Genomic DNA, 26,263 nt, shown 5'->3' with positions numbered 1-26,263 from the left:
CTCGTGTTCAGAAGCCAGCCCTCATCCAGCAAAGGCTGCTGTCGGGACAAGACCTGAGGCAATGGGGAGCCAGGAGGCTGCTATGGCTCAGCAGAGGAGGAGAAGTTAAATTTTTAACGAGTTAAACATTTTCTTAAACATCTTTCTGCAGGTACCTGTAGATGCTTACAAATAAGCAATCAGTAAATTGTTTTAGGTAGGTAGCGTGATGCACTATCACTCCATGGGACAAGGAATATTTAGCTGGCTAAAACTGGTTAAATACATGTCAGTGCTGGCTTTGCTAGGCAAGTGCCTCCAGGAAACCCTCCTACTGACCTTAGCAACAGCTTCAGGGATTACTTTATTTAAAGATCTGTTGCACTCACCTACAACAAAAATCCCTTCTCACCGCCCAACTAGAAGTCAGCTAGTTAATTTTACACTCGGATTAAGGCTAATACATCCTACACACACCGAGATTCACATTTCCTATCAGTTACATGACACAAGAAAAAATAAGAAGCAGCAGACAAAGGAAGGTAGTTACATGGTTATCTTTTGTCATCTTGATCAGCTGTTCCAAGGAGGCCCTAAGCTCATCTCCAGACATGGTAGACAGCACTACAGAATAAAACAGGGCTGCAAGCTCACGCATTTCTTCTTTGTTTGTGTTCATCAGGCTCTGTGGGAGTTTTTAAAAAGAAACATAAAACATGGAAGCAGCTCCTTACACAGTCTGTTCATACACAGCTTCAATATACAAGCACAACTGTTATGCAGCTACACAAATAGTGCTTAACTTAGAAACCACTCTTTAAACCAACAGCATTGTCATTTAGTAAGAAGCAAAGCACTCACTTCAGCAAAGCATCCTTCACACGCTCAGCGGTTAGGAGGAAGATTACTGCGAGCCACAAGAGGGGCTACCCACTGGCTCTGTGTTAAACACCGATTCAATGCTTGGCTGAATTTTCTCTTCAGAGAAGAGCTTCTACATTATACACTGATCTAAAAAAAACCCCTAAAGATACTATTTTTCCTGAGCTATTGGAGGCTCCCATTTCCTTTTTATTAATCAAATGGAAAAAAACCCAAACCCACCACACCTCAAGAGGTTAAACCCATTAAATCAAATGCTGACAAAATAAAAAGTGCCCAGGAAATCACAGCTCTCAGTGCAAATTTATCTACTTTGTATTAGAGAACTTGTACTATCTAAATTGTTAAAAAGTTGAATTTGGGAAGGCCCAAGTCATTTGTTAATATATAATCTTACTTCTGTTGTAACACAACACACTCACAAGAAAAATTCATACCCAAAGCTATGAATGGCTTACGGTATCACAAAGAAGGCAAAAATGAGCCAAGCAAACACACAAGAAATGAGATCTGTCAGGCTCATGAAGCATAACTTTAACTTCAACTGAAAACTTGCATCAGATACATAGGTGACTTCTAACAAACCCTTGGACCTGCTCTGTCTACTCAGCAAAGTGAAATCACACAAACAACGATTTACACTACAGTTTCTGGAACTATGTACCAGTTACCAGGTACCAGTTACCACCCCTAGAAGCTTAATTTTGCATATGGACACCAGGCCAAAGAAAAAGAAGGTTTTTTTCTGCAAACGATGAGCAATACTGAAAAGGAGAATGTTTTAAAGTCCTCTCCTTTGAGGTTCATACCTGCACTTAAATGTGATGTGATAAAATGCATACAGTGAAATGCAGCATAGATATCAGCAGAAGAAATTATTAGAACTCATTCTGATTTTTCTTTAACAAGTATTTTTTTCTGCCAGACTCCCCAAGTGAAAGCAAAGGCAACCTGTAAGAGCTTAGTAAATCCCGCGTGCTTGAAGCAAATCACAAAAAAGCAGAAAGTTGCCTGATAAGAGAATCCAAGGAAAGAATAATTCTCTTTGGCTTACTCCCAAGCAGGCTCCAGTTTATCTGCTTTTTTGTTTGAGGCTAATAAAAAAAAAATAGAAAAACCTCCACAGAAAGGGTTTTAAAACAATTAGGAATCTAACTCATCTCATTTTCAGAGAAACCCACTGGAACATTCCCATTGTTAAACAATTCCTTAAAAAAATTGCAGGATTTTGTTCTCAGTTTTCTTTTGCTGGTTGAAGGATCTTCTGATCAAGGGGAAAAACTGACTGACTACCAAAAAAACCAAACCTGATTGACTGATGTAGACTACCCAGAACATGCAGATCAATGAACAGAATCAGTAACACCAAAGAACCAAAATGTAATTTTCCCCATCCTGCTTCATGTAACATCTCATGAGGTGATGATTGTAGGTAGAAATACCAGAGAGTAATTTTCTCTACCTTGATACACAAAACATCTCATAGAGTGTTCACTTTAAGTATAAATACCAAATTTCAAATTAAGTGCATACTTTGAAATAACAGCTCCATTCCACCACGGGAAAATGCTAGATTTTGCTAACGCCAAACCCGTTCCACCCAAAAAAACAAACAGAAAAAGGGTTTCCAGCATACCTTTATCCAGTCCATTTTGTCTACAAATCTGGTGGCTAGTTTTTCTGGATACACTGACACAACTTCTAGAAGACAATACATGACTGGCAAACCTAAACAGTAATTAAAGAATCAGGTTACTATACAATTGCAGTATTTACAACAATCTAACAAACAGTGCTAGAAAGAGGTTAAGAAGTACCAGGCATTTCAAAGCATTCATTTGCAATAGACTAGGGATAACAAACAATACAGAATAATAGGGTATGGTACTTCTCAGAAATACCAGGGAAAGGAAAATAAGTAAACATTCTGGTAGCAATTTGTTCTAAAGGCATTCAAGTGCTTTAAGACTACACTTGTCACAGATACACTATTATCAGAGTGACGAAGACATAGCATTTAACTGTGAGGAAGCTGTTACAGACAATGGCCTCACAATTTTATGCACTATATCAACCAATGCTGCAATTTTACTGTCCTGCTTCCTCCCACCTAGACAGCAGCATAGAACAAGTTTAAACTGAAGAGTTCATAGTCTGTGTTGCAACTCTGTGATTGCTGCAGCCAAGTTCAAAGCACTAGGTGCTGGCAACTCATTTCTAGTAAGAAAAGACTATTCTTCAAGATGATGATGCATACAGCTTCTTACCTCCAACACCAGCTAACAGCTGCTGAAGAAGGCCAATATATATATGTACAGGGTTGGTTTCTGCACTTTTTGAAGAGAAAGATATGTGGTTGCCAGACATGAGGTTCCTTATGTAACGTCCAATGGCTGGAGCATGATCTTGCATATCTGCCAAGTTCTGTGAGGTTGGCACCACACCTGCACTGTGAGCAAGACACATCCGCAGATACAGAACTATCTAAGTAGAGAAGAGAAAAACCAGGATACTGAGTGTGTGAGCACTTGGAAAAGCATGAAAGAGACAAGATAAAAGAGCAGGGAATTTGCTGCACTTAGTGTAAGCAAAACAATACAGTTTCTTCTTTAATCAAATCTAGACAGAAGACACATAGACAGGAACAAAAATGTAGTGTAACAAATCTTAGGACCAGTTTCTGCAATACACCTTGTAACTCCACAGTGCCTACATTACTCTGAGAAGATTAAATTATACACAGACTTTTGGTTTATCATAGGCTGATGCAACCTCCTTGCAGGCAGGTCAGCCTGTACCCTATACCAATTTGGCATGCGTACAAACGCAACTTGATGCATTGCTAATACAGACCTTGCATCACTTCTGAGTCTGTCTCTACAGATCACTGGAGCCAAGGAATCCGCTACAAAAAGAACAGCCTCAAGGAGCATAACAGGACTTTTGCACAGGATTGCCAGTTTCTCCCTCTGAGATGCTCCCTCTGACATTAGGTATGCTGCAGAAAGCACTGGAGCAGCCCTCTCGGGAACATTCCTCCCACCCCCCTTGAAAATCCTGTTCAGACTGCCGTTTAAGGACAGACAGATAAAGGATGGAGAGTTAATCCCAACACCTGTTTAAAAGAGGAATTTTAGAATGTAGGGTGACTTATGGTCACTGTTAGCTTCTTACAGTGTCCTCTAAATAAATAAAGGTACACATATCCGAGGAAGTAAATCCAGATAATTACCTCTCCAAATGTGGCAGGATTGAAAGGCAACGCTGCAGTCCCAGTCATATATTTAGCTGGAGTTTTCATTCGGTGAGAGGCCTAAACAACAGAGTATATTAAGACTGCAACAGTCAGACCCATGAATGGCAGAGATGTTGGAAATGTCAACAAAATTTTGCTGATGCAACTATGTTTACCCTCTACTTAGCAACTGAAAATGTGCAACAGTTCTATAACAAGAAGGGCACAGTGCATTTGGTAATAGTACAGTTTAGGTCCATCAACTTTACGTCTCTATCCACTCAGAAAGTGGAAACTCTGAATTCATGAGAGGGAATGGCAGGGGAGGCTGGAGAAGGACAACATTCTTTCTTTCCCTCAAGAAAAAAGAAGTGCTTTAGAATTTAAAAACAAAATACATCATAAACTTCCAAACTCTGAGACGCCCCAACTGACAGGCAGCCAGGAAGCTTGGAGACGGCAGCTCTGCCTGGAGAGGCTGCAGAGCAGCCAGGCTTCCTCAGTACAGGGAGGTGAGCACCCTGTGCTGCACCAGCCAAGCCCGGGGAGTCCCTCAGACCCTGCTACCTGCTAGGTAGAGGGCTGCTGCAGCAAGCGAGCAACTGCCCTCCATAGAAGTGTTAGCTTTGACAAGCAGAAAAACATCTGAACAGAAGGTTTCCAGTAACACTCACTGCAAATGCTGCAAAAAAGCACGTCCTTATCCTTTAGGCAACGGGCACATCAGTGCTAGGGCTAGATTCAGCAAGGCAGCCTTGCATCTTTATCCAGTTGCACAGAAATCAACAGATCATCCCATGTCTTAACACGCTCAGAACTTTTGCTGCACTGTAACTTTAATGACATCCAGCACCATTAGTGAAATCCTGAATTAGTGAACCAGATGATGACTTCCTTGAAGAACGGGTTCCCATCCATAACCAGCAGATCAGGTCCTACTCTTCTGCACATACCTTCTCGCAGAGGGAGAGAAGGATCACGCTAACTCATGCAGGAAGTTATTTTGCATCTTAGCCTGCTGTGCCAAGCAATGCACACAAACTTCTCAAACATCTCCAACACTCAAAGATTATTCATGATACGTGAAAATTTACACTTCAAGATAAGGAACCGAACAAATGTACCTCCAGGATTTTTTTAATAAGCCTTGAGGACAAGTAAGGAAGAACTGAAAAGTGCTCAGAATTTTTATTTTGTTTTTAAATTCACCCAGGAGTGACGGAATCTTGTTTTTCTCATTAGCGATTGAACTAGACTGACCCACAGTTATCTAGTGACATTACAGAAGTCAAGGAAAATTAAAAAATTAATGGCAAGGGGACAGGCACATACTTCATGTATACACTAGGGGAGTACACCAGCAGAGTACAACACCAGCAGAGTATATCACATTTCACAAGAAATCTTTCAGGTTTAAGAATTCTACTGTCACAGATCGCTTGCAAAACCAGATGTGCTCCAACATTATATACTTCTTTCTTTTTTTTTTCTAAAGTAGACTATCAGAGGAAAAAACCAGTATTGTCACTGACCCTCCACATCTTTTTATAGCTTGTAAGACTAGCATAGCTAATATACACAGAAGTGTGTAACACAGACAAGATTTTAACACCTCTCCAGGTAATCTCTCAGTGCAAACAGTGATGGTACATTAAGTGGTACAGTTTTTGGCATATCATTCCACTAGATTAATGAAGACTTATTTACATGGCCATTGTTTCCACAGATTGCAATGAAGATTAATAATTAAGCCTTTAAAGTCAACAAAACAGACTTCTTTACCTGCTCCAGCATCTCCTTCCTTGCCTGGAATGCTTTTTCTGTTTTATGCACAATTTTATTTTTCACCAGCCCAACCAGAGAGTGACCTTCCTATGCCTTCAAGAATGTGCTTGCGAGTAAACTGTGTTTGTGAAACAGGACTACCACCCTTGAATACTGGACTCCTCTCTCCACACATCATCTGCACAAACAGCACCAAAGCAAAATAATCCCTTCGTTAAACAATCTGCCTCCTTGTTACTTAACACTTGGATCTCTTGCAATTATTGCCAGCAGAAGGTAACCATTAGTACTGATCTTGGTAGTGCAATACCATGTAAGGTCTTCACTGTGATTTTGGCTAACTTTATCCCTTGGAGGAGGTGAGTGAGAAGGATACAGGGAAGGGAAAATCACACTAACTACATGCCTGAGCATCAGGTATATATTTCTCGTTTACTAGGACAGAAGCACTGTACCTTGTCTTGAATGTAATGGACCATTTCAGGGAAGGAAGGCATCTGCTTCCCAGAACTCTCCTTCTCGTTTTTACCAGGAAATGTTCTCAGCACTTGCTGGGCTTCTCCGTGCACCTCCTCCCGCCTTTCAGAAGAAAAAAAAATGAGAAACAGACGTTATTTGACCAGGACAAATTGCCTTTAATGAGCAAAAAGATACCCTGGGAAGCTCAGGGAGGGAGAACAGTTTTTAAATGAAGAGTAGTTTTTTTGAAAGGAAGGGGAAAAAACCTTGCATTAGAACTTCTAACAATTTGTTTATTTTGGAGAGGAGGAAGATAAAAGAACAGCAATGAGCGGTCTCTGCAAAACAGTCTGGATCAGCCCACTTCCACTCCCCTTAACATCCTGCTAGTGCTCACCACCAGCTCCTGGTTCCCACATCCTTGTTTTCCTATGTGCTCGTCCTCCCTATTACTTCCTATATTCAAGCTTCAGCTGACACCTACCAAGTTTATCACTATCTACTTAGCAGAAGATCAACTCCTGGAACAGTGCTGACACTGCAATGACAGAGTGGCTTGTTGCAATTGATCTGTTTAGCTTTCCTTAGTTACACAATAGCTACTCACACCAAAAAATCGAGCAATTAAAGTAAGCTGGAAAAAAAACCCCAGCACTTAAATTGCTGTATGAGAAAACTGCAAATGAAATTATTACTGTAATTTAAAGAGTCAACTGCTCCTTAGCAGAGAGTGGCAACTCTCACAAGTGCATTCTCCTGACTCTTTGCAAATACAAGCTGAAATAGACTGACAGACTTTACCAGGAAAACACAATAATTTCTAGCCACGATAAAGGTGATTTCAGTTAATGCATTTTTACTTTGCAACTGCAATTGAACATTAAGTGCTTTAGTAACAGCAGTTTATCTGAAACAAGAAAAAGAATTCAAGTCAAACACTACCATAAGGCACAGTACAGTATTCCACAGAACTGTCAAGAATGCCACTGTGTAAAGGTTAATTTCAAAATTATCATACTTAATTTTCAGTGAGTGAAGTTTTATGTACATGCATACATATACACATATATATATGCATTGATATTTAATCCAAATATATATTGGACACAAATATATGTATGTGTGTGTGTGTATATCTGAAAATAACTTAAAAAGGAAAACAACTTACGGGTCTCCTGCAGCTAACAGGAGTAAGTATCTGGAAGGGATATGATCTGGAGGGAATACTGTGCTGGCAAATTTCACAGCCACTTGACGTACTTGAACTTCAGGCTTAAAGAGAAGAGACAGAAACATACGGTTGAGTTTCCAATGAACACCCTAAGGACCTGCACTCACCACTTGGAAATCATCAGTCATCTGTTTTGTCCTCTGGTACCAACGTGACATTTTGAGACACTGTTCTTGCTAACTCTTCACGTGGCAGGAGACAGGGAAAATAAAAGCTAGCTTCTCATATATATGCAAGTGGAGAACTAGATATTTAATTAAATACATGCACAGTTTTGGGAATCATAAATCAGAGTTATTGCTAATTCTCAGACATGTGAACTGCCCCACCCAGGCGGTTTTGAAATGAAGAATGACATACATCATGTATCCACACAAAACAGGGCTGTGCTTCAGAGCAGCACAGCCTGAGGTGGAAAAGAAACATGAGCTTAGGGTGGTCATTCTCTCGGCTGGGTTCAGATAGTCTCAAAATGGTATGGCCTGGAGACCTAAACTGCTCCAGCACCCAGGCAAAAGAGTCATCAGCCTGAAAATAGGTTCTTACACAGTTACTAGTGCAACCCCTAGAAACATGTATACCTCCGCAGCCACCCTGAGTACCCATGCAAACACAGAGCATACAAAAAACTCTCTTTCTGAAAACCCAGACTCCTGGGGAATTCTGAACACCAACAAAGTGCTCAGTAAAGTAAGAGAGTCAGTGAAGTGTAGTTTCTTCTGGATTAGTGTCTCAAGGCTGTTCCTGGGGAGGTTCGCAGGTGCCTTGTAATGTTAGAAATCACACAGCACACTGAAATCTCCACTTAGCAGCGAATGATCCTTTCTACCAAACTCGCTTTCACAAAGCATTTCACAAGATACTATCCTTGAAGCATCTATTTCTTGAAGTTTTCTTAGGAGGAGACTATGAGGAACATACAGCACAATTGCAACAGCTTCATTTCTTTGTAAAACAGAACACAAATAGAAAACTGCACTGTCACCCTCCTTACAGCCACTGTACCATATTAAAAATACTTCATCTGAGCACACACACCCCACCCTCTCCCAGACAGGCCAATACATTCAGTAAGAAAAGGGAGACCTGTTCCAAAAAGTATACAATGGGAAGTGTCAAGAAACAGGAAAACAATTAATAGCTCTTTTTTTTAAAGGTACATAATTTTGACAGCACTGAAAATACCTTTATTAAATAAGAAGCTACAAGAGCTTCCATCAGGGTACGCTGAGCTCCTTCCAAGTTACTGTATGCTCCAACCATCATAGACAAGGCCTCCTGAATGGCAAGCCTAGTATCAGCATCTTCCTGCAGTACAAAACCAAGAGTTTTCACTTTACAGTGTGCAGTTACAAGAATTAAGCAAAACCAGCACAAAATACTTCCCAAAGCCCTGTCAGCACCCACCTTGCATAAAGCTTCAAAAAACTGCTGTACCAGTGCTATATCCTTGGTAAAGAGCTGAGGCATTCGGCTGAAACAAGATATTTTAATTAATTAAGTTTTTGGTTTTTAAAATTGAAATGCTTCACATTTAATTGGTCTTCCCTTCATCTCACACTTTAACAGCCAAACCAAACAGACCAGCACAGAAAGTTTGCTCTATCATATGCATTTCCACCATGGAGCAGCACATCTTCCCCTTAATACAGTTTGGAAAGTAAGATATTCTATGGGCAATCACTTAGACCACTAGCATACCATTGAACATGCCACTTGTTTAGCTTCACACCCTCTGGTCTTTGCTGTACATCCCTCAGATTTATGTTTCTGGCAATCAAGAAAGTGGAACCATTTCTTAAATTCTGTGCACAGTTCAAGACCTGCCATTGATCACTGCTAGAGAAGCCATCAGCTAAAAACATACTTCTTTTTACATCTCTGGAGATGTCACAAAAAGAAGGCTTTTCTCTGCACTGTACGCTCAATTGCAAAATTGGCAGGTGGCATAAAGTTTGCTGCTGATAAATTAACAGATTTATTGGGAAAAATTATTCAATGTCGCATTGCTTGAATGGTGCTTCAGTTACCTGGAGAGCTTTCCAACCGCTGAATATGCCATTGACAGCAGTTTTGAATCCTTGAATGATAAAATGACACATAAAATTCAGCAAAACCCAGAAATACATAAAGGAATATCTTTTATAATTAAACATTCACTTTAAATCCTGTCTCCAAAGTGCTCAAACATGCTTTCATGGATAAAGAATCCTGGAACACAATATAATTGTATCCAAGAACAAAAGCATTATATAGGAACAGAGGGAGTATGCTCTTCCACTAGAAACAGAAAATCACAAACGGTGACAAAACGTAAGTCTCCATTCTGGTCTCAGCTAATCGCATTATATTTCAAGAGAAACAGAGAAGGAGATTCAGCAAGTGTATGAAACAGTAGCAAAGGGACAGACACCTTCCACTGGCCCTACACAGCAGCTTTACTCAAAGGGAACTGTTTGCACAATGGATCCTGCAGATGACCAATGCAGCACATTTATATATGGGCTTATCTCCTTCTGGACACTGCTTTTTCATGCCCTTCCAATGGCAGAAGAGGGTCAAGCGTTCAACACCAACTCAGGCCAGAAGGTCACATCCAACAGTTCAAATGAAGCAGCCAGAGGATCAAAGCTGCAGAAGAGGTGGTCTGCAACACCAGCCCTTCATTAAGATACACGTAGGAGTATCGTGGAGAATTTGCCTTCTGAAATGGCACAGGTAAAACCTCTTCAGGCCACAATGGCATTTGCAGTTCTGTTTGTAACAGTGTCATCCCTGGACAGAGAGGATGGAAGGTATTACAAGCAGGCCTATACAGCTGCTTATCACAACGGGGTATATGCCTGGAGTTGAAGTCCCTGTGTGCTCCAGAGCAATGAGTAACAGCAGCTAGATGCTACTCTGGCCTCACTCTTTACATTATCAACACTATTACTTCCTGAGACTTTTGTAAATAGTGTCAAAGCATCTATCCACAGCTTTTAAACAAATAAAACAGTTTTCATATATCGCCTTTTAAAGTATTTGTTTATCTTCCAACAAAATTTCTTAAAAATTATCCTTTGATAGCCATCTCAGGCAACTACAAAAAGGAGACTTATCAGTTTCCATCATAAAGATATTTGTCTTTTGCTTGTATTCATATGAAGAATTATAGCTCTCTAGTATAAGAACCTTTCAGCTTACCTCTTTGTATTCATTGATCAGTTTTGTAAGTCCATTTAAAAGCATTGGGCCTAATGGCTTTATTTTACTTTCTGGACAACTGCAATTAGAGACATCAACAAACAAAAAATTATCTTTTGCATCCCTTAAAAGTATATTCTCTCAGTATCACTTTTTCTCAACTTTGTTAGGCTAAGAAATCACAGCTTAATGTGTGCAAGCACAAGCACACACACAGACTTCAGGATTAAGGAAAAAAACCCTACTTTCTATGAGTTTTAGTACTCTTTCTTTGCCCTTAGTTCACTTATATATTTAGTAAACAGAGTGGCTTCTAAGCAAATAGCTGAAAAACATTGTGCTCACACCAAATTACTTACATGATACAAATATGATGCACAAACTGCAAGGACAGACTTCTCAGTTTTGCATTTGTGTTTGCACCAAAGAGTCCATCATAAACCACCTGGCCAAAAGGAATAAAGAGCAGATCAGAGAGTGCCTGGCCTCACTTTCAAAGGTTTTCTAATTCCTCTTCTTCTTTAAACACTGTCACCAGTGTTTCCCTCGTCTAAGTACTGGAGAGACTGTATTAACAAGCTCATTAGGAAGAACATCTTTGGAATATAAGCATTACCTGAATGTTAGCTGGGAACGTTTCTGCAGCTTGCCTGGATCGCAGAAGATGAGGAACAATCTTTAATTTCACACGGGTGCTGACTGACTCTCGTTTCATTTCTGGTTTCAGAACAGATCCCTGTCAGAAACAGAGTTGAAGTAATACAGAATGCCTTTGGACAGCAGTACTTTTAAGTTAGCTGAATTACCTTCTACTGCAAATCAGAACACACGGAGACAGAGAAAAAACATATTCAAAAGCAAAAATGTGCAGTGAAAGCAGAGATCAAAGGAGTGATAGATTTGAGAAAAACATGCATGTCTTCTTCAAATACAATAAAGCAACTAAAATTACACCTTCAAAAATTAACCAGGTCTGCAACTCTGAAGGCAAATCTTACCTCCTTGGTTTTCAGTGGTATATCCCCAAGATACACTTTATACATCTTGTTGATGATAGCAGGATTGTTCCAGTCAATTAAACTAAAGAAAAAAACACATTGAAGACTAACATGTTAAGATCCTGATCTTTGATTATTTTTTAAAATATACGTTTACAGCATTTTGCATCATATCGTATTCTTCAGAGTTTTAATAGATCTAGTTTGACTTCTCATCACTGCACCCTCATCCACGTAACATATAATCACAAAGAATGTGAACTGATTACAAATTTCACCTACAAATTCTGACAATATGACTCCTAATAATTTGTGAGAAACCTACATTCTCAATTCTTTCCCACTGAAACAAGACATATAAAACATGGTAGTCTACTGACTGAATACAGAATGGTCATCTGTTACCAAATTTCCCCACATTCTTCGACCTTGGTGTTTTGACATTTCAATAGAGAAGACAGCATTTTTAATTCTAGGACTATTTCACCTTGGTCTCTCAGACAAACTTGTCTGCCAATAATAACCATTCTAATGATAGCTATTGATGAGATTGTTTACAACACATACCCAAAACCCACTCCATAGAAACCAAGAAAGTTAAGCATGCATGCTCCAAAAAAAGTGGAGAAGACAGAACCATCTTTTTCCTTCAGTAAAACAATCGATTTCCAAACAACTGAGCTGTGAAGTAGCATGAAGTTCTCATAAAATACATTTAACACTGCATATTAACATGCATTTTGTCCACACATGTTATTTTGCTCTTCAAGCAAATACCAATGCAAAGGGGAAGATGAGGCAAGGAGCAAAGGAGAGACTGACTTCCTTAACCAGGCTGTCGTCACTAGATCCATCTCCCCTGCTACGACTGAGGCACATGAATAGACTCGAATGGAGAAGGTTTCACATTACATATTTGACTCCAAGTTAAACAGTCTTATACACAGAAGCCACCTACTCATTTCAAAGGCAGGCCTCTCTCACTTCAAATCTACAACATGAGCCAGCAAACCCTGCACTATCAGTGACTCAGCAAGTAGTACCAAAAACAATTACTCTGGCTTCTTGAGGAGTTAAAGACAGAAGCACTGTCTTTAGATAATGAAAGGTGGACTGCAGATGTAAAAAAACTTTAATAATACAGACAACAGTGGCTGCCAAACTTCCTAGACTATGGTCCACTTCACAATTACATTCTCTTTACCCCCTTAATAAATTAAATTAAAGTATACTTTTCCGGGAAAGACAATATAGATAAGTTGGACAGCTGCTGAATCACTTATTGAGGCCTTATTGACCACTGATAATCCACAGAGGGCAATTTTGAAACCAAGAAGTAAGAAAATGGCTCAAAAGTGATACCAAAGATGACTGAAAACAAACAGCTAAAGCCGTCAGCTCTAGAGCCAAGTGATATTCCCACCTGCAAGACTGTGACCCACACCATTCCCAGCCCTGTGTGAATACATGGCAGTTTCACAGGCACGTGGGGGGCTGCAGCCCTCCTTTCAGAGCACAGTCTCTCTGGAGCACTACATTAATTGCAGCTAGCTTTGTTAGGAACGCTAGCACCATCTTTTCCAAATATCCAAACATGTACCTTTGTTTGCTCTTTAGTTCAAGGTCTGCTGCAGTGGCAACACTGTGTCTTGTATCACTGGAGGCTACAACCAGGTGTATAACAGCTTCAAGTTCTGGCACTTGCTCAGCTTCAATGAATTTCACTATCCCCAGCTTACACTGTTCAACAGAGGGGAAAGTAAAGGCAGTGTTACTGGCAAGAAAGCATATGTTAAAACAACCACAGCAGTTCTGCTGTCTGACATGATGGCTTCTGCTTGCTAAGAAGTTCAAATCCTCTCCACTTCTTTAGCAGCACCCTCCTCTTGCCTCCTGTCATAGCAGTCACCTGTGGCCAAGTACCACCATTACTATGAGGGATGCTCTGGTACTGCTCTGCTAAAAAGGGACACTTCATCAACATAAGAGGGTTTTGCAACCTTACTATCTTTAGGAGGAAAATGCAAGAGTAAGCTATGGTTGCTTTCTAACCAGCTCTGAGAGCTGCTGGCACCTCCCACCCCATCTCACTGTTGCAAAGTTCCTGCAAAGTCCTTCAACATTCCCTCAGGGCAACTAAAGACCTGGTCAGAATTAGCTTCGTATTAGCTGTCTGTAGGCTCCCTGTTACCACACCTAGTTCACGAAGGACCAGCCAGGCAACTGCAAGTACCTGTTCCAGCAGCTCTGGTGTCCATGGGCTATCTCCAATTACCCTTTTGGCTGCATAAAAGCTCATCCCTGGAGGCGGCTGAGGGATTCCGGGACCTCCCACGCTACTTGATGAAGAGCCCTGGGCAGAGGGCATGTTTTGTCGACTCTGAGATTCATTCAATACAAACCTAAGCAGGTAAGGAAAGGAGTTTCATTAGAGGCTTTACCAGTCCACACTGCCAGCTGAATTAGATGCTGGAACGGAGGAACAAACATAACCTGTCCAACTTCACGCATTCTTCCTTAATTAATCCCACGATTCTGATATAAGACAGAGTTTTACTCAGTCGAGACTCAGGTACCAGTTATCCCAGCACGTTCTGCAAGAGCCATAATGGTTTCATTATAACTGTTTGAAAACAAACTTCAGTTAGGAAAGGGCCCACTGGCATTTCTGAAAAGAGTTATCACAGGTTACTAACCAGAAAGAATTCTCTCTTTTGTATTAGAAGTGAATACCCAGACAGTACTACGTTCAAGAAACTTGTACTAAAAGCTTTAACAACGTCTGTGTGATTTCTATTAAATATACAAACCTAACAAGGGAACTAATGAAGTATATGCAACACAATGAAGTGGCAGGAAACAATCCTTGATGTTAAAAAAAAAAAATTAAAGAAATAAAATAGCGTCTTGGAAAATGGCAGTTTTGGTGCTGGGCAGGGAAGGAAAGCAAAAACCATAAAGCTTAACTTTACAGATATCAGGTTTTTTGGAGACTGGCTAGTCTAGCTCCCCTGTGCACATTCCCATATTCTCACAAAAGCCACTCCACCTCTCCCTGTATCTTCAAAGCTGGTCAACACATGAAGGATTAGAAGAATTACTTTGCTCCATAATCTCTTCTGCATTCAGTGCACAGGCAACAAAAGGAAGTTAACAGTCACAACAATAAGGATAAACATTCATAGCAAGTCTCATTACTTAAAACTTTTAAACACTTGAACTTGATTATGAGGTTTAAGCCCTACAGCTATATTTTCTGGTTGTTTTACTGCATGCAGACTAGCAAGGCTAATTCACAACTGGGCAATGAGAGAGCAAGTTCTACCAGGTATAAATTAGCCATAAAGAGCTGCAAATGGTCTCATCCCAGGGAGCAAGACTTTAAGAGACAGACATCCAGAGCCACAGGCTAGCTGAAGAAACTCTCTGAGCACCTTCTGGAAAGAAACCTTCACCCCTACCCTCGTGGTCTCTGAATATTTAAAAACTGTCAGACTTGGCCAGAGTACAAAAGCATGGAAGGAAGTGAAGTCTCGTTGCAATGCCCAAGGACTTCATCTGCTGAAGATGCAGCCACAGCAGTTTGTGGCAGAAGCTAAGAGAATAAACCTGCCCAAACTGGAGAGTGTGAACTATGAACAGAGGAGTAGGCTAAGCATTTTAAACTGCAAGACTCTATACACTCAAATGGTAAGAAAGTGGCCCCTGAAACGTCTGATGGGAGCATGGCCTTCAGCAAAGCTACACGAAACAGCACATCCTCACCACCTTAAAAGTCATTCCTTTGGGTTAATCCACTTGGGTGGACAAGAGTTAGGTGCTCAGAAAAATCCTATGGGCATCAATTACTTGTTAGAAAAAATGTGTTCTACTGTTAAAATTATTTATATTTTCTTTCAAAGTAAAAGCTCCCCCAGCAACACAAAGATGCTAAAAAAGTTAGTGGAAAATAGATTTTGATAAAGTATTGATTTTAGACACTAGAAGATTCCTAACAAGCAGTGACCAGTAAATTCAAGTTGCTCTGTAAATCATTCTTGCTCTCAGCAACAGTGCTCACACCCAGACATGCCATTAAAGTTAAAACATTTTTCATCAGAAAACAGATGAAAGACAAATCTTGTTATTGAAGGTTCAATTCTGGAAAGCACAAGTTTTCAGAGATTACACTTGCTTATGACCTTGGAGGAATAAGCCTTAAAACTCCACTCCACTGCAGCAAGATGAGCACACATTTTGATCTGGCTTCTATTTTAAAGGTTTGGTTATTTAACAGATAGCTCACGTTTCATAGCTTCACCTTGATCCCAAAAGAGGTCAAGGACAGAATAGCATAACACCTAATTAAATAGAAAAAAGACATCTTGTAAATAAGAAAGACAGTGATCCCATTCTTAAAATTAGGGCCCTGCTCTGTACCTTACTGAAATATGTAACTGGCTTCATTTGAGCTGGGAAACAGCAGCATATTTTACATGAGTTGCCAAGAGTGCAGTTTGCAATGTTTCATACATAAAGAACACATTCTAGAGAAGACTGGTATTAACTCCTACTTACCCATAAGGCATAAGAAGAACATCCAACATAAAGTCCAAAAGCAGCTGTACAGTCTTTGGTTTTTCAGCAAGATTAAATGGAGAAGCTGCTGCTTTCAGTGGTTCAGCAGGGTATTTCATGTGAAAAAGGGTTGGTATTAGAAGATGCATTAGGCTGAAAAACAATTATATTTACTGCAACCATTTTAAAAAAAACACACCTGTTTATTCTTAACATTCAAGAGAGAAACCTTTAACAACAAACCTTGTCCTCTTTAGCAAAAACAAATTTAACAGAAGTAAACTGATTCACAATCCAGTGGCCTCTATTTGCCACCTCATGTACTTAAAAATGGAAGGAAGAAGATAAATTAGGATTTGCACTTAAAATAGAACATATATACCTGTGTGCATGTAGACACACACACACACATCTGGTGAGATAAAGTCGCTGCTTTTGTCCAGATTTTTAATGTTTTGTAATTATGTGAGAAAAAACAGTCTAGGACTGCCTCATCCACAGGAAACGTAAAGCTTTAAATCTGAGTCTGCCTAGAGCAGAAGTTGATCAACACTGTTCAGCTTTACCAAAGACTGCACACAGACAAACACATTGATTATATACCAGTACAGCCAGATTTCCCAATGCTCTCTTCACTCAGATACCTGCTTTTCAGACAGGGCAAAACCATGGGCCCAGAGAAGACTATCAAAATATTTTCACACTGATTTCATGAATGGAAGTAAGATTTTACTGCAAGACCTTTCAGTAACATCACTTTAAAAATATTTTTACACTGTCACAGTAATGCAGAGTGAATGAAGATATGATTTCATTGTCATTTTTCAGTGCCAGCATGGTGGAAACCCATCTCAATGTAAATAAGAAGTAGGTCCATAATCAACAGTTTTCTAGAAGTTCTTAGTACACAGCAGTCCCCAATTTCAGTCTTTTTTATATTTATTACAACTTAGTGTTTCAACTGAGTAGGAATTTTGGTTATCTCACAATTTAGAGTGGCCAATCTGAGACATTTACTGCTGTTCCTGTTGCTGGACAGAGGATATTTACTGAAGGTCTGGCCTTAAGGTGGAAACCAGAATTTGATGAAGATGGATGGGCAATACGGACAGGCATATTCTGTCATAACACAGGCCTCTTACACAGGGAGTCTGCTTCTGCAGTTCCTGTATATTAAAACATTAGACTGTATGAATTCTTTGTACCACTCAAACTATTGAATTTCTGATCCAGACTGTAGAAGCCAAAAACATCCTAAGCAATGAAAGCATCACCAAGGAAAAAAAAAATCTTTTACCAAGCTATACAGATTATTTTACTAAAACAGTATCAGCAGAACTAACTACACCAACAACTAGTTATACCTGTCTTGCTGTGGTTGAGGTTTCCCCTCCATTGCAGTGAGAAGAGTTGGAGCCAATTCACATTGTTTTTCCACAGGCAGACGGGGGTATCCCATCTTAACATAAATAATGGTAAAATTCTAAAGGAGTAGAAAAAGCACATAGTATTGCAACAGTGCAAAAGAAGTATCTGGTCTTTATACTCTTCTTTTATATTTTGTTAAACAATTGTGTGTTGGAAACAATGTATGTTTTGTAAGATCAATTTTGTAATTCTAAGGCTCACTGTACTAAGAGCTATTTAAAAGGAAGAAAACAACAATGCAAACCAAACCCTCTCTAGCTTCTTATTCACTGCCAAATTCACCAAAAGCAGTTTTATCTGAGCAACAGCTTCAAGGAAAGTAAATGTAATGCCCTCTTTGACCTATTTCTGAAATAAAATAGAAAGCAATATTGAATAAATGCAAAGTCAGCAGCATAGGCAAGGTTTCTCTTGAAAATGTGCTTCTAAACCATCATACTTAAAAGCTGCAAAAGCAATCCAAACAGAGCCCAGTGAAAGGACAGCACAGCAGAGCAATACTGAATACTGGACTATCTAACTGCTATCATGTTGATCCAAATCCAGCCAAGAACTGTAAAGCTGAGTTACACGTTCAATGACCTGGCTGAAAGAAGCATTGAAGTGGGAAGTATTACACTTCTTTGTAAATGACACTTGTAAAATTTTTATGATGCCTTATGGCACAAAACAACATGCAACACTCAGATACATGAATGAAAACAGATTTTTGACATGTCCAGCCAAAAGTACAATTCATGTCGTTTGTCTTCAAACAAGAAGGTTCTTTTACTGCTCTATGCAACATATGCAGTCTAGAAGCCATTTCTAAAAGGTGAACTCTGGATAATCCCACTTGCTTAAAGAAAATCTGAGGTTACTTCTGTGTTACTGTTGTTTAAATTCTAAACGTTTCCCCAGCAGTTTCTAAGACACTACGTGTCCTATTTATGCAACATATGACTGAATACTCAGAGGAGAAGGACAGAAAGTTTCTCTCTGATTTTATCACTTTTATTCATGGGATTTGTAATAGATCTACCACAGCTGAAATGAAAACTAGCTTCATAGTTTCACAAAAACATTTTTAAACTATTTTCACTTTTTAAACTACATTGAATGAAACCATCAAGTAAAGTTTCCCCATCCATAAAATGATGTTTTTTTCATCTCTTCTTGCTCAGCTATGGTCCTGACCCTAAAAACACATAAAAATACCAGTTCTCATGTGTTCAGAGAAATATGGATGTTTTAAGTAAGGCTCTGATCCTGCATGATGCTTTAAGGTGCTGATCCTGCACACATCAGGATAAGGACTGGTAGCTCCTTGCAAAACAGAGCTTTAAACAATGAACAGACCCTCTACAATACAAGAAATTACAATTTCTATATTCACAAAATATCAAGAGTAATTATCAGTAATTTGAATAGAATCTATAGTGTAGCTGCTTTATGAAACCAAGTTTCACCTGCACCAGACTATAAACTTCAGTTTAAACAAATCTCTAAAAAAAGCCTCATTACAATAAAATACTTGCTAGGAAAATTGCCAGAGCTAAAGACAGGAGCTTTACAGAATACTCTGCTTGTTACAAGTAAATCAGCAACTATTCTTGGAAGAACAGACACTTACAGTGACAAATGACACTGCAGAAGGATCTTGATACTGAACTAGCAATGTCTCTACTGGAAGCTGAATTTTTGGACGGCTTTTGATGCGCTTATTCAGATGAACCAGCAGCTCCATGACCTGACAGGAAGAAAACAAAAAACTTGAAAGAACCACCATTAATTTTACTACTTTGGACTCCACATATCACCCTCTGTTCACTAGGCAGGCCTATTATAAACAGATCAGGCCTAAGTTCTCTTAGAAAATAGCAGCCATCATTTATTGTATTATCCTGAAACCACCCCGGCATGCCTCAAATCACCGTTAAGACAAATACATAAAAAGTCATAAACCATGCCACAACTGATAACCTACATCAACAAAGAAAAAGGGAAAAAGGGAAAAGGGAAGAAAAAGGGAAAAAGGGAAGAAAAAGGGAAAAACCCCACCCATAATAAAGTTATCAAATGAGTGTGTGAAAACTATGCTTGTAGTGGAACAAGAAAGGACTGACATCCTTCAGACAAGAGGAAAAGCCAAGGGGAGCCTTGTGAATGTCAGTCAGGAGCACTGTGCAGTCCTGCCCTGGGCAGGCCAGGCTCCAGCAGCGATGCCAATGGGGCAGCAGCAGCTCTAGGGGAATGGCCCCAGGCTCTGGTGGACAGTGAGATGAGCAGGGGCCACAGTGTGCTGAAACAAGAGACGTGCAGAGTGGTACTTTATCACAAAGAGGACTCTCAAGTAGTGGAGAAGGAGCCCAGAGAGTTTATGCAGTCTCTAACCTCTGAGGTTTTTCGAGACCCATCTTGATAAAACCTTCAGCATCCCGGTCTGAACTTGTAATGGACCCTGTTTTAAGCAGGAGGTTGGTCTGAAGACCTTCTGAGGTCCCCTCCAAGCTGAACCAGCCCATGATTCTACAAACCCATGAAGTAGTTTCTTAGCATAGCACCAGCAAAGCATTACTTGTAAATCCACTAAACGAGATACCATAAATGAATGGAAGAACTTGAAAAACTACAATCTCCACTCTGGAAAAATGGGTTCTAAGAAATCACACTGAACATCTGCATCTAGCTCACAAACCCTTTCAGATTCTCAAGAAAGGTGGTGCAAAAATATAAGTGGCATTAATTGGAGTCAGCTCAGCTCTAGTAAAACCAGACAGAGGCAGTCCTAGGTGCATGCTGACCTTGAGCAACTGAAGTCCAAACCCATGGTGAGCACACTGTCCTGTGCTTTTGACAGTTCATTACCTTTGTCATGGTATGGTGACAAAGCAACTACACTGCTGTCACTTAAGCTGGTTATGGCAACTGCAGAACCATATTCTTGTTGAGCTCAATATGAGCTAAGACATTATCTTTGCATCCACTCCATGACTAGGTATCAAACAAAATTTGCCCAGATATAATCCAGGTAAAATGCACAGCTGACCACAAGCATGTGACTGAGAACAGAGATAAGCTGACAAATTAAGTAAAGCTGACAGCTACTAGATTTTGTTGTTGCAAAATTATTGTAACAGCAGTCACAAATTCCTAATATTTTACAGAGGAAAAAACATGTGCACACTTTTTTTGTGAAGGAAGAGAAACATATGACTACAACAGAGTTTGAGGAACCTCTTCAAATTAACCATGGCGGTTGGTGTAAAAAGACATGGCTGGATTTGGGTATGTGTGAGGGTCAGCTAATGTCCAGCTTCACTAATCGTTAATTTCAAATCAGTGCACTAAGGATCTCATCCAGCAGTACTCATCTGAACTGAATCAGGCAAATGTCAGAATGATTGCTTCTTTTTTTTTGTTTTGCTGGCTTCACACGGGCTGCATAAAGTGAAACAATATCCAGGCTGGCACAAATGATGGCAGTGCATCAGCATTCCTGGAGCACATCTAAACCAGTAGAGTGAACTTACCCTGGATTACTTCTTCATGTGAGCCTGCTAGGGTAACTGATTTGGTAGAACACACACTAGAGTTGAACTTAACTCATCTGTCAAACCATGGCCTGAGGAGGGATTACCTTTTCAGAGTAAGTGGATTAAGAAGGCATAGGCACTGCAAGCTTACCCATATACCCAGACTACATCCTAGATCTGAAAACATATGAGGACAATGAGTTCAAGTTACTGAACGAGGCGGCAATACTGACGTGACAAGTCACAAAATTAAGGGCAGGGATAAGACCAATAAAATAGTATCTTAAGGCAGTGGGAATAAAAATGGAATTTGAATTTCCCCCTTCCATTCTAGCAGTACAAGCTTGAGAAGAAAGTTAGTATAGGGAGTGAGAGTAAAATTAGAGTGTAGTCAACCCATATGGTGTACTGAATGAATCACATTGTGCTTCTAAAGTTGGGCAAAAGGAAGTCCTCGAACAACTGTATTGACCTACACTTCAGCAGTGTACTGGCAACACAGAGATGTTCTTTAGTGCTTATACACCTATGCTATCAAAAGCTACACCATCAATTAAATTAAAATAGTTTAAGTTTTCAAATCAGAATTAACTATGTTGGCACACTTTTTTTGTTGCTGTTGTTCTATTGCACTACAATAACTGCAGGAGAGAGACATGGGACAGCAGAGTTTTGTCACTGCCTCTAGTCAGTCACTGGGTGACTTAAGAGTTTATCTTTCTCTTTGCATTCTATTTAGTCTACTTTATTAGCCTTTATTAGATTAGTTTTGCAATTGCCTGAGTGCTTACATAGAAAAACCATATGCTTTTGTTTTATTTACACTGCTTTCACATGATTTTGAGTCTGGAGTTGAACAATATACACATTCCTTGTTGTCCACCACGCAAAATTAGCACTAGAAAGCTAGGTATTTGTGTTTAAAAGTAATTAGCATTTGAAAATGTATCAGACTTCTTAAGATATTTTCCCACCACATTAATGGTAAAACAAGAACAAGCAGAAGATTGAAAAGCTGAGTTCTGATGTAAGTAACAGAAAAAGGCAATGTGCCTGTTGAACAGGTTTACCTGCAGGTTATACACTCCACAGTAAATCATCACTGATGTTTATTACAGTAAAAATCTGATGGTCTTCCCCTCCCCTCTGCCTCACTGGTAAGTTATTTTGCTATGTAAAAAAATACCAAACAACAAAAAAAAATTCAATAAATACAGAGCCTTCCTGTTACATTTTGGATTTATTAGGAAAACAGAATACTGAGAGAGTCGAATTCCCTTCACTGATACAGTAAGAGCAGAATTCCGGGTCATTTCCTTGACTGCAATGAATTTGACAAATACCAAGAAGTACAGGGAAATCCTGTAATTGCTTATAGTATTATCAACATCTTGTATAGATAAAAATCTATAGCTTAAACACATAGAAAGAAGAACAAGAAATGAGTTTTATTTCACTATTCATTCTAACACGAAGACTACAATACAACCTAAGAATGCCACGTCATTTTGAGAGGCCTTTTAAAGTTTCATTTTCAAAGTAGTCCTCCCCTTCCCTGAATCTCACAACACTCCAAAAAAACAGATGACAATTACAGTTTATGGAAAAAATATCATATAAAATACTCTAAGAAATTTCACTAGCTAGTTGGATGCTCTTCTTCATAGCTTCAAGTGCACATGATAAGCAGGTATTCAGAATGTGACAGTTTAACTGAGCTGGCAGCCAAACAAGACACAGCCACTCACACTACCCCTGTCTCTCCCCCCGTACCCAGGGAATCAGGGAGAAAACTGGAGGGGTAAAAGTCAGGAGACTTGTAGGTTCAGATAAAAACAATTTGAGTAAAATAAAATTAAAATAATAAGAATTATAAGAGTAATAATGATAACAACTATATACATATATACGAGTGATGCAGAGTACAGTTCCTCACCACTCACTGATAATGATCCCAGAGGAATGAAAAGGAACCCCCGAAACCGAAATCATAACCCCAGAAAAGCGAGCCCGAGCAATTCCCGAGAGAATCCCCCCCTTTCCGGTCAGCCCTGGTTAATATACTGAACATGACACAATATGATATGGAATATCTGACTGGCACATCCAACTGTCATTCTGGGTGTTACTGACTGCTACACTTTCCTTCTCCACTCCCCCCTTCCTGTCCTCTCTTCTTGGAAACTGCCCGAGCACAGTGTCCTTGTACCTTATCAACATTGTTCTCATAACAATCCCCACTGAAACCAAAACACAGGGCTTTCTTGCTGATAAGAAGAAAATTACCCCTATCCCAGCAAAAACCAGGACACAGAAGAACCTTCCATCTGAGCTGGAGTATCTGTCCTTCAGCACAGTGGAATGGTTTGACATCTACGGATCCACTTTCACGTGATCACTGCCAGGACCATGTTTTGTGCAAAACTTTTAGGAAAATCTGTGTTCTAGTTACTTGCAGGTTCTGAAATCTACTTATAAATCCAGTGAAGGCATGATCATTTCCCTATTTCTACAAGACAAAGAGGGGATTATAAAAAGCTTCTTTTCTACCACCACTCCCCAACGGTCCATCTGCACTCAGCTCAGAAAGGTTCTGTTTCACCTCTATCACCAGGCAGCTCCCTCTGATGAACAGCTGCAGGGACAAGAATTCAACCTCTGCTTTCTGATCCGGCTGCTCAAATCTCTTAAATTCAGCTGCTGCTGCCCCATTTGCCTCTTCTGGTGACATCCTCCTGGCAGCACATGAAACACAAGCAGGTGTTCCTCTGCCTGAATCCAGACCAGGTCAGATCTCTTCTGCCATTAACACTAGGTTTAGCTATCCCCTCACACAATCCCACAGCTGCTGTTGCACAGGACTTGTGCAAGAACACAGGCCTGGGGAAAAAAAGACCTGCTAGTAAACAGAGTTCAGCTCCCTGCTACAGAAAGCAGCTATATCACTGAATTCCTTCCTGTTTGTATTAAATTCCATCTTCAACACTGTTTGGTCCTTGCCTGGCCACAGGAATAGGGAGAACAACCAAGTACATGGTGTCAGGGAATGAGGGCCAGGCCCAGTAGCCCAGCAGAGGGGAGGCTGCAGCAGCTCCACACCCCCAGGTCCAACCAGGAGAGGCACACATGCACCAGTGGGCTTCACCCCTAGAGACCCACACTTGCTCCTCCCCAAATCACCTAGGTCCATCTCTTTCCCCACCTTTGTTTCCTCCATTAAACATCCCATTAGAAGGCTTGTGCAATCCCAAAATGCTCTTCCCTTGCATCTTCCCTGTGTCGGTCACCAAGTCAATTCCTCTGCATCCCACCGCAAACCCCTAGATAGCACTCTCTCAGTCCAAAAGGTGTTCTCTCCTTTGCAGGTGCGCAGACAAGCTTTTATCCTATAACCTAACACAGGGAACTGAACTCCCCATGTACATATTGAATTCCATCTCCAAAACTGTTTGGTCCTAGCCTGGTTACAGGTGTAGGAGCAAGGACCAAACAGTTTTGGAGATGGAATTTAACATCTACCTAAATTAATTCTGTGATAAATCTGCCTTCTGTACCAGGGAACTGAATTCCTTCAGGTAGGTATCAAATTCCATTTTCAAAATTGTTTGGTCCTTGTCCTATTATCAGACAAGTGAACGACACCAATGAGTATGTGTTCATGGTCTTTCCACATGTGCCATATGTCAGAGGGATGCACAACAGCCCTGACCTGGAAGCCACGGTAACTGCCTCTGTGGCAGTAGGTCTTGGCCTCAGGCTAGCCAGCTTCAAGTGGAAAGAAAAGCTCTCTCCACCAGAGAACGCTGAAATGTAGTAAATCATGATATGTCAGGGGCATTTTATTCTCCCCAAACAGGAAAACATGCCATTGTGGTAAATCGCACCCTTACCTTTTTACGAACTCCTTCCTGTGTGCTGGACAGCTTGAGGAGAACAGGGGGTAGGAATTTGGAAATAATGTTCTGTAACTGCTCGTCTGTTTCTGCATGGCCAAGACGCAAGAACACACGTTCAAGTTGATCTGCAGTTAAAAAAAGAAAAAAGAGAAAGGGAGAAATTGGTTGAAACTCAAAATCGCTATAGTAAAAAATCAGCTTTTTCTAAACATTCCCTAGTGGGCTTGTAAGAAACGATGCACACAATTCTTAAAGAACTTCCATCTCAACAGCAATCAACAGAGATCCATCTTCTATTTTTAACACTAACTGAGCAAACTGTTGATGGCAGAAACCAGCCTCATAGCGTCTAGAACTAGCCTCTACAATTACGTACAGACCATGCCAATCAAAGGCAGAAGCAATTAAGATTTCCTTTCCTTCACACTGCATTTCAAATAAAGGCTAGAACATATCCAAAGGTGAAACAGAAGGTTGGGATCTCCAAGTAATTTCCTGCCCTTTCTGCTGCAGCAGAAAAGGTACGTGGCTGTGGGGCTGACAACTTTAGAGAATATGCTTGATGTAATCTGCATTCAGACCATGACATTCCATCTGTCCACTGGTTAATTAGAGGGCAAAAAGAGCTGGCCAATTCTTATTATTCTTGTTAAACCCAGGGTTCCTGTCATTCATGGGGATCCCACTGTTGTAGGCACTGTGTCAACAGAACAAAAAACACCAGGTATGTACAACAGAACCCAAGAACAATTACAGTTAGTACTGCAGAAAAGAAAGAGACTAGGCAAAGCACAAGTTACAAGCTTGGGGCAAGGCACACCACGGCAGCTGTGTACAAATAAACAGGCTGCACACCTCAAAGCACAAGAAACAAGCTACAAAGAAAAAAACAAGTTATTTGAAAACTTGAGGGTTCCAGGGTAAATTTGATACTCATGGGAGTATTCATAGGACATCTCGACACAGGCTAACCCTTTCTGCCCGCCGCTTTCTGTTAAGCCTCTTAGGTCTTACAGAAAACCTTTACCTAGACATACAAAAGTTGACTGAAACAGTTACTGATTTGTTACAATTAGTTGACTTTTTTTTCCATAAGACAGCATTATCATCAG

The 26,263-nt window shown here is 40.1% G+C and overlaps 1 protein-coding gene across 1 annotated transcript; it reads right to left on the bottom strand.

The window, feature by feature from the left end:
* Positions 1–529: 529 nt before the first annotated feature.
* On the bottom strand, positions 530–25,276 carry LOC104531381 (proteasome adapter and scaffold protein ECM29-like; the record flags this gene model as incomplete). Its single annotated transcript, XM_010176244.2, has 19 exons — positions 530–664; positions 2,498–2,589; positions 3,129–3,345; positions 4,094–4,174; positions 6,337–6,460; positions 7,509–7,612; positions 8,757–8,879; positions 8,979–9,045; positions 9,602–9,651; positions 10,758–10,836; positions 11,117–11,202; positions 11,374–11,493; positions 11,756–11,837; positions 13,356–13,495; positions 13,989–14,157; positions 16,313–16,465; positions 17,677–17,795; positions 19,353–19,469; positions 25,146–25,276. Coding segments are annotated over 19 exons (2,189 nt in total), but the record flags the coding sequence as incomplete, so codon positions are not given.
* Between the last annotated feature and the right edge of the window lie 987 nt (positions 25,277–26,263).

The sequence above is a fragment of the Antrostomus carolinensis genome, unplaced genomic scaffold (assembly GCF_000700745.2).
Source record: "Antrostomus carolinensis isolate BGI_N321 unplaced genomic scaffold, ASM70074v2 scaffold13319, whole genome shotgun sequence".
NCBI lineage: Eukaryota > Metazoa > Chordata > Aves > Caprimulgiformes > Caprimulgidae > Antrostomus > Antrostomus carolinensis.
This window is presented reverse-complemented; position numbering and strand designations above follow the sequence as displayed.